This window comes from Macaca nemestrina, chromosome 14 (assembly GCF_043159975.1).
Source record: "Macaca nemestrina isolate mMacNem1 chromosome 14, mMacNem.hap1, whole genome shotgun sequence".
In the NCBI taxonomy this organism is placed as follows: Eukaryota; Metazoa; Chordata; class Mammalia; order Primates; family Cercopithecidae; genus Macaca; species Macaca nemestrina.
Genome location: NC_092138.1, coordinates 68,031,161 through 68,044,250, shown reverse-complemented (window position 1 = coordinate 68,044,250; position 13,090 = coordinate 68,031,161). Strand labels below are relative to the sequence as shown.

At 42.0% G+C, this 13,090-nt stretch overlaps 1 protein-coding gene across 2 annotated transcripts in view; it reads right to left on the bottom strand.

The window, feature by feature from the left end:
* Positions 1-13,090, bottom strand: part of LOC105477182 (tudor domain containing 7) — an 81,720-nt gene that overhangs the window by 35,426 nt on the left and 33,204 nt on the right. For both annotated transcript variants that reach the window (XM_011733564.2, XM_011733565.2), the window contains one exon: positions 172-758. In XM_011733564.2, the coding sequence (XP_011731866.1) occupies positions 172-758 (587 nt within the window). The remainder of the gene's footprint in view (positions 1-171; positions 759-13,090) is intronic.

Sequence of the window (13,090 nt, the reverse complement as noted above, 5' to 3'; positions counted from 1 at the left end):
GGATGGTTGTATATTTTGAACATTTAACAAATATTAATACATTATTAAGCCTCACTATAACTACAGAACTAAGAATATATTATTTTTCCTTTAACCCTCAGCATCCATGTGAAGAATAGTCAAGTGACAACAGTATATCAGAATCCTAAAGAATTAGAAAATGAAACTTGCCTGATAACCACTTCATTTGTGTTGCTCAGTTCAACCACCAACACAGATGGTGATGCTTCAGTTGGGATCATTAAAGGAGGAACTGTTATGTCCTCCATAAAGGTATTAGCGCTTTCAGCAATATTTTCTTCTATCTGCAAATACTCTTGTTCAACCATAGCCTTGATATCATGATCACCATGTGCTTGCCCTGCATCCGTTTGGATTTTGTCAGCAGGCAATGGAAGTTTAGCATAGAGAATGGCCTTCTGAGGATTTCCAGAAATGTAGTCTATGGTGCATACATCAGAAAGTGAGGAAAGATTTTTTAAGGCATCCTCAGGGAATTTCACTTTGTACATTTCCTCAAATGCTTTTGGGAGTGCACTGGCCCAAAGGCCACTTGTGTATTTCACCAGCAGCTCTGCCACTTTTTCTTTAAAGTCTCCTGCCACAACTGTTGGACACCCTTTCAATGGTGGTGTTTGTTTGGGAGCAGGTAGTGGGGATGGAGGTACTTTCTCAGTGTCCAGTTCACTTCTCAAAAGCTGCTTTCTCTTAGCTGGATAAAGAAGTAAATCTTGGCCACCACTGCAAGGTTTCTCCACCTGAAATTTTTAAATAAAGCAAATGACAGATATTTCAGTGACTATAAACAACCCACAAGCACATTAATGTATTTTAAATTTGAGAGTTGTGCTGTTTTCAAATTAATCAAGCGTACATTTTACTCTTTTCAATTGCTAGGAATTTAATGCATTATCTTCACCTGCAAATAACACGAGCCACATTTCAGAAATAAACAGGAAAATAAAATAGTATTAAATTCACTTGTGTGGCATCGAGACTCCAGCTGCCCTAGAAAATCACGAGTGCTCGGCCCTGCAACGCGTACTCTCATTTAGTTGTCTCTGCCAAATCCAAAACAATAGCTTACAAAACTGACTGAAAATAAGTTGTGAAAATGTATTAAAACTGTCAGGAATAAACCACTGGGAAGAAAACTAGAAAATATTTAGACAAAATAGGAGTGCCATCTCTCTTCTTCCTGCAATAGCCTGAGAAAACCCTTGTCTTTCCATTATTTAGAAAAAGATGCTCCAGAGATAAAGTACAGTTTTAAAACCACCACAGCAGAAAGTTGAGCTGCAAGTGTTGTCACCCTAACGAACAAATATTAAAAATACCTGGCACTCGTATATCATCCAATCTTGAATTTTTGTTTGCATGCCATTCCTGAGAGGCACAGCTTGATGACATATTTTTATGTAAGAGAAGAGAAGAGAAGAGAAACCGATGTATGGCATCATTTTTATCCCTGAGTTTTAAGCCTTTCTACTACTAGAGCAGGGGTCAGCTCTACTATTAGAGCATGGCCCAATGTAGTTCATGGCTCATGAGCTAAAGAATGATTTTTATATTTTCAAATGCTTGAAAAAAATTCAAAGAATTATTTCATAACTTGTAAAAATTATATGAAAGTCAATATACATAAAGTTTTATTGGAACATAGTCATGCTCCTTTATTTACATATTCTCTCTGGCTGCTTTTGCTCTACAGTGGCACAGTTGAATAACTGTGATGGACTGCATCTGTCAGTTGCAGCTCTTGGCCTGCAGAGCCTACACATTTACCATGGACCTTTACAAAAGCAGTTTCTTGAACCCTGTACGAGACCATTAGACCGAAGTTAAAATTCCCTGCCTTCCAAAATGTTTCTATTTTGTCAGATCCTATTTTACCTACTCCTTAGCTGCAATTTAAATCCTTAGGGTAATAATTACAAGTTTACAGGAACCATGGTCCACCTAGAAGAACAGAATATTAAAGTATGCTGGTTAGGGAGCTTATTAGTAAAGAACACTGACTTTTTACTTCACTCTCCTCTTCATTCCTTTGCCAATGTATGCTTAAATTTCGAGGACTGAGGAAAACTTCTACACCTGGAAAGCCTAAAGCATCACTGAAAGTAGAGGTCTTATGGCACCTCCTGTAATCTGTGATGGTCTCCTGCTGGCACTCTGTGATCCCTCTAAACGGCATGTTATATGATTGGCACAGTTTATGTCCCTTATTTTAAGCCATAGGGACACAAATAGTTGGAGCATTCCTCATCTTTCTCTTGATGGTTAGTCTACTTCTCTAGAGACCCATTATGCACATAATCTGAAATCTTAAAATGCCAATCTTCGCTGCGCTTTATGACACTCAATAAGATACAAGAATACAGATTAGGTATCCAGAGGTTTGAAACGCACACTTTTGGAGTCAATGGAAAAAGAAAACAGCATTATAAGTGAGTGATTAATTTGTCATATAGAACCCCAATTAGTGTAGTCAGTCATGCATCACTTAATGATGGGAATACATTCTCAGAAACGTGTCGTCCGTTTGTTGTGCAAACATCATAGTGTGTACTTATACAAACCTAAATGGTATAGTCTACTCCATGATACAGGTGCATTATAATCTTTTTTTCCTTCTAAAAAAAATGGGATAAATGTGCAGAACGTGCAGGTTTGTTACACAGGTATACATTTGCCATAGTGGTTTGCTACACCTATCAACCTGCCCTCTAACTTCCCTCCCCTCAACCACTACCCCCTAACAGGCCCTGGTATGTGTCGTTCCCCTCTCTGTATCCATGTGTTCTCAATGTTCAACTCCCACTTAGGAGTGAGAACATGTGGTGTTTGGTTTTCTGTTCCCATGTGAGTTTGCTGAGGATGATGGCTTCCAGTTTCATCCATGTCCCCACAAAGGACATGATCTCATTCCTTTCTATTGCTACACAGTATTCCATAGTTTGTATGCACCATTTTCTTTATCCAGTCTATCACTGACGGGCATTTCGGTTGGTTCCATGTCTTTGCTATTGTAAAGAGCACTGCAATAAACATACTTTGTGGCCGGGTGCGGTGGCTCACGCCTGTAATCCCAGCACTTTGGGAGGCCAAGGCGGGCAGATCATGAGGTCAGGAGTTCGAGACCAGCCTGACCAACATAGTGAAACCCTGTCTCCACTAAAAATGCAAAATATTAGCTGGGTGTGCTGGCAGGTGCCTGTAATCCCAACTACTTGGGAGGCTGATGCAAGAGAATCACTTGAGCCCGGGAGGCGGAGGTTGCAGTGAGCAGAGATCATGCCATTGCATGCCAGCCCAGGTGACAGTGCGAGATTCTGTCTCAAAATATATATATGTGTGTGTGTGTGTGTGTGTGTCTTTATAGTAGAATGATTTATATTCCTTTGGGTATATACCCAGTAATGGAATTGCTAGGTCAAATGTATTTCTGATTCTAGATCCTTGAGGAATCGCTGCCATAATGTCTTCCATAATGGTTGAACTAACTTTCATTCCTATCAACAGTGTAAAAGTGTCCTATTTCTCCACAGTCTCACTAGCATTGTTTCTTGACTTTTTAATAATTGCCATTCTGACTGGCATGAGATGGTGTCTCATTATGGTTGGTTTTGATTAGCATTTCTCTGATGATCAGTGATGTTGAGCTTTTTTCATGTTTGTTGGCTGTGTAAATGTCTTCTTTTGAGAAGTGTCTGTTCATATCCTTTGCCCACTTTTTGATGGGGTTGTTTTTTTTCTTGAACGTCTGTTTAAGTTCCTTGTAAATTTTAGATAATTATTAGACCTTTGTCAGATGGGTAGTTTGCAAAAATTTTCTCCCACTCTGTAGGCTTCCTGTTCACTCTGATGATAGCTTCTTTTGCTGTACAGAAGCTCTTTAGTTTAACACCATTTATGAATTTTGGCTTTTGTTGCAATTGCTTTTGGTGTTTTTGTCATGAAGTTTTTGCCCAGGCCTACGTCCTGAATGGTGTTGCATAGGTTTTCTTCTAGGGTTTTTAAGGTTTGGGGTTTTACATTTAAGTCTTTAATTCACTCTGAGTTATTTTTTGTATAATGTGTAAGGAAGGGGTCCAGTTTCAGTTTTCTGAATATGGCTAGCCAGTTTTCCCAGCATCATTTACTGAATAGGAGATCCCTTCCCCATTGCTTTTGTCAGGTTTGTTGAAGATCAGATGGATGTAGATGTGTGGTGTTATTTCTGAGGTCTCTGTTTTGCTCCATTGGTCTATATGTCTGTTTTGGTACCAGTACCATGTTGTTTTGGTTACTATAGCCTTCTAGTATAGTCTGAAGTCAGATCGTGCAATGCCTCCAGCTTTGTTCTTTTTGCTTAGGAACGTCTTGGCTCTATGGGGTCTTCTTTGTTTCCATATGAAATTTAAAATAGTTTTTTCTAATTCTGTGAAGAATGCCAATGGTAGTTTGATGAGAATAGCACTGAATCTATAAATCACTTTGGGTAGTATGGCCATTTTCATGATATTGATTCTTCCTCTCCATGAGGATGGAATGTTTTTCCATTTGTTTGTGTTCTCTCTTATTTCCTTGAGCAGTGGTTTGTAGTTCTCTTTGAAGAGGTCCTTCATGTCCCTTGTTAGATGTATTCCTAGGTATTTTATTCTCTTTGTAGCGGTTGTGAATGGGAGTTCATTCATGATTTGGCTCGCTGCTTATCTATTGTTGGTGTAAAGGAATGCCTGTAATTTTTGCATGCTGATTTTGTATCCTAAGACTTTGCTGAAGTTGCTTATCAGTTCAAGAAGCTTTTGGGCTAAGATAATGGGGTTTTCTAAATATAAAATCATGTCGTCTGCAAAGAGAGACAACTCAGCTCCCTCTCTTCCTATTTGAATACTCTTTCTTTCTTTCTTTTGCCTGATTGCCCTGGCCAGAACTTCCAATACTATGTTGAAAAGGAGTGGTGAGAGAGGGCATCCTCATCTTGTACCAGTTTTCAAAGGGAATGCCTCCAGCTTTTGTACATTCAATATGATACTGGCTGTGATTTGTCATGAATAGTTCTTATTATTTTGAAATACATTCCATCAATACATAGTTTATTCAGAGTTTTTAACATGGAGGGATACTGAATTTTATCAAAGGCCTTTTCGGCATCTATTGAGATAATCATGTGGTTTTTGTCTTTGGTTCTGTTTATGTGATGGATTACATTTACTGATTTGCATATGTTGAACCAGGCTTGCAACCCAGGGATGAAGCTGACTTGATAGTGGTGGATAAGTTTTTTGACGTGCTGCTGGATTCAGTTTGCCAGTATTTTCTTGAGGATTTTTGCATTGATGTTCATCAGGGATATTGGCCTGAAGTTTTTTTGTTGTTGTTGCATCTCTTCTCAGTTTTGGTACCAGGATGACACTTGCTTCATAAAACGAGTTAGGGCAAAATCCCTCCTTTTCAATTGTTTGGAATAGTTTCAGAAAGAAGTATATCAGTTCCTCTTTGTATTTCTGGTAGAATTCAGCTGTGAATCCATTTGGACCCAGGTTTTTTTGGTTGGTAGGCTATTAATTACTACCTCAATTTCAGAGCTCGATATTGGTCTATTAGGGGATTCAACTTCTTCCTGGTTTAGTCTTGGTAGCGTGTATGCATCCAGGAATTTATTCATTTCTTCTAGATTTTCTAGTTTATTTGTGTAGCGGTGTTTATACTATTCTCTGATGGTAGTCTGTATTTCTGTGGGGTCAGTGGTGATATCCCCTTTATCGTTTTTTATTGTGTCTATTTGATTCTTCTCTCTCTTATTAGTCTATCTAGCAGTCCATCTATTTTGTTAATCTTTAAAAAAAAAACAAAAACAAAAACCAGCTCCTGGATTCGTTGATATTTTGAAGGGTTTTTCGTGTCTCCACCTCCTTCAATTCTTCTCTGATCTTAGTTATTTCTTGACTTTTGCTAGCTTTTGGATTAGTTTGCCCTTGCCCGTCTAGCTCTTTTGTGATGTTAGGGTGTCAATTTGAGATCAAAGTTTTCTGATGTGGGCATGCAGACTATACATTTCCCTCTTAACACTGCATTAGCTGTGTCTCAGAGATTCTGGTACATTGTCTCTTTGTTCTCAATGGTTTTAAAGAACTTCTTGATTTCTGTCTTAATTTCATTATTTACCCAGGAGTCATTCAGGAGCAGGTTGTTCAATTTCCAAGAAATTTCCATAAAACAGTTTTGAGAGAGTTTCTTAATCCTGAGTTCTAATCTAATTGCACGGTGTTCTCTCTTTTTTTGTGAGGGAGTCTCCCTCTGTCCCCCAGGCTGGAGTGCAGTGGCACGATCTCGGCTCATTGCAAGCTCTGCCTCCCCGGTGCATACCATTTCTCCCGCCTCAGCCTCCTGAGTAGCCAGGACTACAGGTGCCTGCCACCACACCCAGCTAATTTTCTGTATTTTTAGTAGACACAGGGTTTCACCGTGTTAGTCAGGATGATCTCGATCTCCTGACCTCGTGATCCACCCACCTTGGCCTTCCAAAGTGCTGGGATTACAGGCGTGAGCCACCACGCCCGGCCGAGACTGTTTTTTATAATTTCAGTTCTTTTGCATTTGCCGAACAGCATTTTACTTCCAATCATGTGGTCAATTTCAGAATAAGTGCCATGTGGTGCTGCAAAGAATGTATATTCTGTTGATTTGGGGTAGAGAGTTCTGTAAATGTCTATTAGGTCCACTTGATCCAGAGCTGAGTTCAAGTCCTGAATATCATTGTTCATTTTCTGTCTCGTTGGTCTAATATTGACAGCGGGGTGTTAACAGTCTTCCACTATTATTGTGTGGGAGTCTAAGTCTCTGTAGGTCTCTAAGAACTTGTTTCATGAACCTGCGGGCTCTGGTATTGAGTGCATATATATTTAGAATAGTTAGCTCTTCTTGTTGAATTGTTCCCTTTACCACTATGTAATGCCCTTCTTTGTCTTTTTTTAATCTCTGTTGGTTTAAAGTCTGTTTTGTCAGAGACTAGGATTGCAACCCCTGCTTTTATATTTTTTTGCTCTCCATTTGCTTGATAAATTTTCCTCCATCCCTTTATTTTGAGCCTGTGTGTGTCTCTGCACGTAAGATGGGTCTCCAGAATATGCACACTGATGGGTCTTGACTGCGTATCCAATTTCCCAGTCTGTGTCTTTTGATGCATTCAGCCCATTTACATTTAAGATTAGTATTGTTATGTGTGAATCTGAGCCTGTCATCATGATGCTATTTGGTTATTTTGCACATTAGTTGAGGAGTTTCTTCATAGTGTCATTGGTTTCTATATTTTGGTATATTTTTGCAGTGGCTGGTATCAGTTTTTCCTCTCCATATTTAGTGCTTCTTTCAGGAGCTCTTGCAGGTCCTGCCCTGGTGGTAACGAAATCCCTCAGCATTTGCTTGTCTGGAAAGGATTTTATTTCTCCTTCGCTTATGGAGCTTAGTTTGGCTGGATATGAAATTCTGGGTTGAACCTCTAACCTTTTATCAAGGTTCTTAGCTTCTTTGTGTTGGGTTAGAACATGCTCCTTTAGCTCAGCATAGTTTTTTATTACCCATCATCTAAAGCCTACTTCTGCCAATTTGTCCATCTGACCCTCCACCCAGTTCTGCGCCCCTGATGGAGAGATGCTGTGATCATTTGGAGGAGAAGAGGCACTTTAGCCTTTTGGGTTTTCAGCATTTTTTTCATTGATTCTTATCTTGGTGAGTTTGTCTAGTTTTGGTCTTTGAGGTTGCTGACCCTTGGATGGGGTTTTTGTGGGGGCCTTTTTTGTTGTTGATGCAGTTGCTGTCACTTTCTGCTTGTTTGTTTTTCTTTCAGGTCCCTCTTCTGTAGGGCTGCTGCAGTTTGCTGGGGCTTCACTTCAGGTACTATTCATCTGATTTGCTCCCGTGCCTGGAGATGTCACTCTAGGAGGCTGGAGAACAGTGAAGATGGGTGCCTGCTCCTTCTTCAGGGACCTCTGACCTCAAGGGCACCAACCTGATGCCAGTAGGATTGCTCCTGTATAGGGTGTCTGACAACCCCTGTTGGAGGGTCTCATCCAGTTGGGTGGCACAGGGAACAGGACCCGTTCAACGAAGCCCTTGTCCCTTGGTGGAGAGGGTGTGCTTTGCTGGGGGGAAACTCATTTGTCTTGGCTGCCTGGATTCCTCAGAACTACCAGGAGGAGAGGCTAAGTCTGCTGGTCTGCAGAGACTGTGGCCACCCCTCCCACTAGGGGCTCAGGCCCAGGAAGATCTGAATCCTGTCTGCCTCTGGCTGGAGTTACTGGAGATCCTGCAGGGAAGCCCCACCCAATGAGGAAGCATGGGTCAGTTTAGGCCTGAAGAGGAACTCTGACCGAAGACTGCCCCAGCCACTGTGTTGGGCTGTGGGGACAAGTCTTGGGACCAAGCCATCCAGCCTTCCTGGCTCCAGCAGGGGAAAAATTGCAGCCTGGAGCTATAGAAATGGGTGCCGTCCTTCCCCCGCCCAGGGAGCTTAGCATGTTAGGCAGTTTCGAGTCCCAGTGTTGGCTGTTGCCCCTCCCAGTGCTGGCTGTTGCCCCTCCCTCAAGGAGCTCCAGCAGCTTAGACAGCAGGCAGCTGCAGTCAGTGCTGGTCGCCCCTCCCCTCAGGAGTTTGGTGGGCTTAAGCAGATTCCAGCTGAGAGGCTGTAAGAATCTGCGTGATCCGGCGTTGGGACGGTAGGCCCCAGTGGCGTGAGTTCACGGGTGGGATCTTCCGATCTGTAGGTTGCACAGTTCTATGGAAAAAGCACATTTTCCCCCGGCTGGGTAGCACACTCACTCACTCCCTCCCTTGGCTGGGGGGAGAGGGTTCCCCTTCCCCGTGTGGCTCTCAGATGGGCTGCCATACCATACTGTTCTTGCTTCTCTCTGTGAGTCACGCCAGCCTTCTAGTCTACTTTGATGAGAGAACCTGGATACCCTGGCTGCCAATGAAGGATTCACACACTTATTATGGTTTTTTGATGGCAGCCTCCAAAAGCCGCTGCTTCTAGTTAGCTATCTTGCCCCCCGCCCCCGCCCCCAGCTCCATTATAATCTTATGGGACCACCATCGTGTATACATACAGTCCATCATTGACCAAAATGTTGCTATGCAGCACTTGTCTAATTTTAGATTTAGATGTGATGGTTCTCTGCTGCCAAACCCAGAGGAGCCTGTAGAGCCCACCTTAAAACTTTTCTTCAGTTTTCACATATCAATCTCAATACTTTCTCTGAAGTGGGTGGTAGAAACTAATTTCAGTGGACGATAAACCATCTTATCTAAAATAACTTCCTAAGCCCCATCCCCTCACTGTCCACATAGCTTCTTCTAACCCAAAAGAGGGTTCTTCGGCTTTATTATCTTTTTCTTTCCAAGGAGTGTATTGAGAATCTGGGATACTTCAATGCTTAGTCTCCCCTCTCCCAGTCCCAAAACTGCCACTCTATCTGTGCCTTAGATGTGATTAGTGCCAATTACCTAATAACATACCTATCAAACCTCTAACAATGAGCTCTGACATGACCAGCACAAGTTGTTCCAAATAGGAATTGCTGTCTTAACTGAAGTTAGGGACATTATGTCCACTTTAGTCCAGGGCAAGAGCAGAATTCCCATTTTTCTGGCTTTTATTCCAGAAGAATACTTAAAGATCATCTGGAGATACTAAGCTTCCAGGGCTGTGTCTGCAGCATTTAAGTCAAACTTTGCCAGTCAGCCTATAAAGTGAATTTTTGACCAATAAGCCTGAATTTACCCAAAGTACAAACCATAGCCAAATAATCCTCTGAATTAGAAGACAGATTTTTTCCCTCAGCAGTTTTGTCATTTTTATTGTTTAAATCAGATAACCATATCCCACTCTAATGACTAGTTCCTTGAATTGTAAGCACTTTCCAGTCTTCAATAGCTTCTTCTTTTATCTCAAAATGGTTGCTTATGTGCCTACATTCCACTTGTTCTCCAATGATTTGGCTTCCATACATTCAAATAAACACTTACTAAGATTAAACATAGGCCTAACAGGGAACCGAACCTGACTCTACCTGGAGTTGATTCAGATATTCTTCAACCCTTTAGGCAAATATTCACAGATAAATTTAGTGATATGGAAGATATGCCTGGTCCACATACTTCATTCCAATCTTTGGGGTTTGGTTTCTTTTTCTCTCTTTTTTTTTAAGGCTGGGTCTTGTTCTGTTGCCCAGGCTAGAGTGCAGTGGCGCAATGCGACTCACTGCAACCTCCACCTCCTGGGCTCAAGCAATCCTCCTGCCTCAGCCTTCTAAGTAGTTGGGATTACAAGCATGAGCCACCATGCCAGGCCAGCTGAGGGGTTTCTCAATTCAAAGGCAACAATTCATGAAACTCCTTTTAAAGTTAAAAAATATATATAATTTAAAGCAAATATAATTCTTTTTCAGTTATGAGTATGGAAAACACAAACATGTTTTCCTATTTTCTCATTCAACAACAATCATCAACACAAAAGACTTGTGTGACCAAATGAGTGGGGGTCCCCCCACTCCAATCAAGCAATCAACTCTGCATTGGATATCAGCTGAATTCCACCAATTCAATTCTGACACTATCTACCCGGAGACAGCGTCAGATCCCACAGGTTGAGGGCTCAGTCCCACAAGACTGTCTCCCCTTCAGACACCAGTTACAAGCCTGGGGCTCTGGAACTTCTAACCAACTGGATCAAGCTGCGGTTCCCAAGAGCCTCTCTTTAGTTTTAATTTGCTACAGTGGCTCACAGAAATCAGGGAAACATGTTTACTGGTTTACTATAAAGGATATGGCTGGGTGCAGCAGCTTATGCCTATAATCCCAGCACTTTGGGAGCCTGGGGCAGGAGGATCACTCACTTGATGCTAATAGTTGAAGACTAGCCAAGGTAACATAGTGAGAATCTCAACAAAAAAATTTTAAAAATTAGCTGGATGTGATAGTGTGCACCTATAATCCCAGCACTTTGGAAGGCTGGGGTGGGAGGACTGCTCGAGCCCAGGATGTCCAGGCTCCAGTGAGTTATGATGGTGCCACTGCACTCCAGCCTAAGGGACAGAGCAAAACCGGTCTCTAAAAAAATACACGTGTGTGTGTGTGGCAGATATATGTATAAATTAAAGGATATTACAAAAAATACCAATGAAGAGATGCTTAGTGTGAGGTATGCCGGAAGGGGTATGCAGCTTCCATGCCCTCTCTGCTACCCTACAGGAAGCTCCATATGTTCTGCTATCTGGAAGCTTTCTTCCTGCTTTGGGTTTTTATGGAGGCATCATTCCACAGGCATGATTGATTAAGTCATTGGCCACTGGTGATCAACCTAATCTTTAGGCCCTCTACCCTCCCCAGAGGTTGGTTGGGGCTGAAAGTCTCAATCCTCTAATCATGCCTTGGTCTTTCCGGTGACTGGCCCCATCCTAAAGCTACTAGGGGTTGCCAGTCGTCACTCATTAGTTTAAACAAAAAAAAAAAAGACATTACTTTGGAGAGTCATTTTGGATTTTAGGAATGGTATGCCAGAGAACAGAGAAGGCCAAATATATATTTTACAATATCACCCAGCTCAAACTCTCTAAATTTTCATATGAATAGAAATTTGCTTTTCCTGGGCATTCTACTGTGATCACCATCTGTCATCTACAAAAAGTGCCACCTCTTTTTAATTTTCTGGCAAATGGGTTTAGGAAAGTGACCTACTACTATATCTATCCCACAAGAACCTTGCTAAAGATAAAGAACTGCTATAATGTGAGTTACAGTGTGGTGTCCATTATTTCCTGGGCTCTGGTGCATCTGACAAGACTTACAAGTTCATCTCCTGCGTCATCTCCCAGGACAGAACAGCCATCTTATGGTCTTCACAAATGACCAAGGCAAGCCAACATCTACTTGAAACATGACTTTTATTATTTCCTTAGTGTGATAATCTACTGCTAACCACTTCAGGTAGATCTCTCAAAAGGGAACTTTTACGCATCTAGTTTCTTTAGTCCACTTGATTCAGGCACATACCTGAGGAGGGAGTCAGAAGGCTTCCTCTACTGTGGGGGAAGACTCAGGACCATACTCCTATCCTTGTCCTTCATGTTTTCTTTGTTTTGTGGCTCTGTATTTTTTTCTTTGGTTCTGAATGTCCACCCAAAAAATCCATCAGTCCAATGACTGAGAACTAGCATGACTTGTAACTTCACAGAACATGTGTACACTCCCACCCCCACCTCCAACAGGAGAGACAGGGAACATAAAAGATGAACTCCCTACACCATGGAGTCAAGCCCCTTCCTCTGCTGATCATCAGAAGATGCTGTACCTAATATGCCTTAAACTTTCTATTCTTGTAAGTTCATTATAATCAGCTTGATTTCTGCCACATTTGGAATCACAATTTGAATGAGACACTTCCCTCACACCACTCTGGGTTTCTGTAAGTTTGGAGCAGCTATACTAGGCTTGGCAGATGTGAGGCTGTGATACCGTGAAATATATATTTGGTCTTCCTTCCCAGTTTCCTAAATACAATTCCTAAAATCCTTGGAATCTCCAAAGAGCTTATCTTTTTGTATGCTAATACTGACTGAGAGCTTCAGGGTGGGGCTGCTTACCAGAAAGACCAAGGCAGGATTAGAGGGTTGAAACTTTTGGCCCCACCATTCAACTTCCAGGGAAGGAAGAGGCACTGAAGGTCAAGCTGATCACCAATGGCCAACGGTTTAATCAATCATGCCTGTGTAATGAAGCCTCCATAAAAACCCAAGAGGACAGGTTTGGAGAGCTGCCTGGAGGGTGGCAGGCCCAAGGAGGGCATAGAGGCTCCATGCTGCTTCCTCCACTTACGCATTTCTTCATCTGCATTCTCGGTAATATCCTTTGAAATAAACCAGTAAATAGAACTGTTTGCCTGAGCTCTGCAAGCCACTCCGGCAAATTAATCAAACCCAAAGAGGAGGTTTTGGGAACCCCAATTTGAAGCTGGTCAGTCAGAAGTTCTGGAGGCCTGGATCTGCGCAACTAGTGTATGTGCAGAGGAGCAGCAATTTTGGGGACCGAGCCTTTACCCTGTGGGATCTGA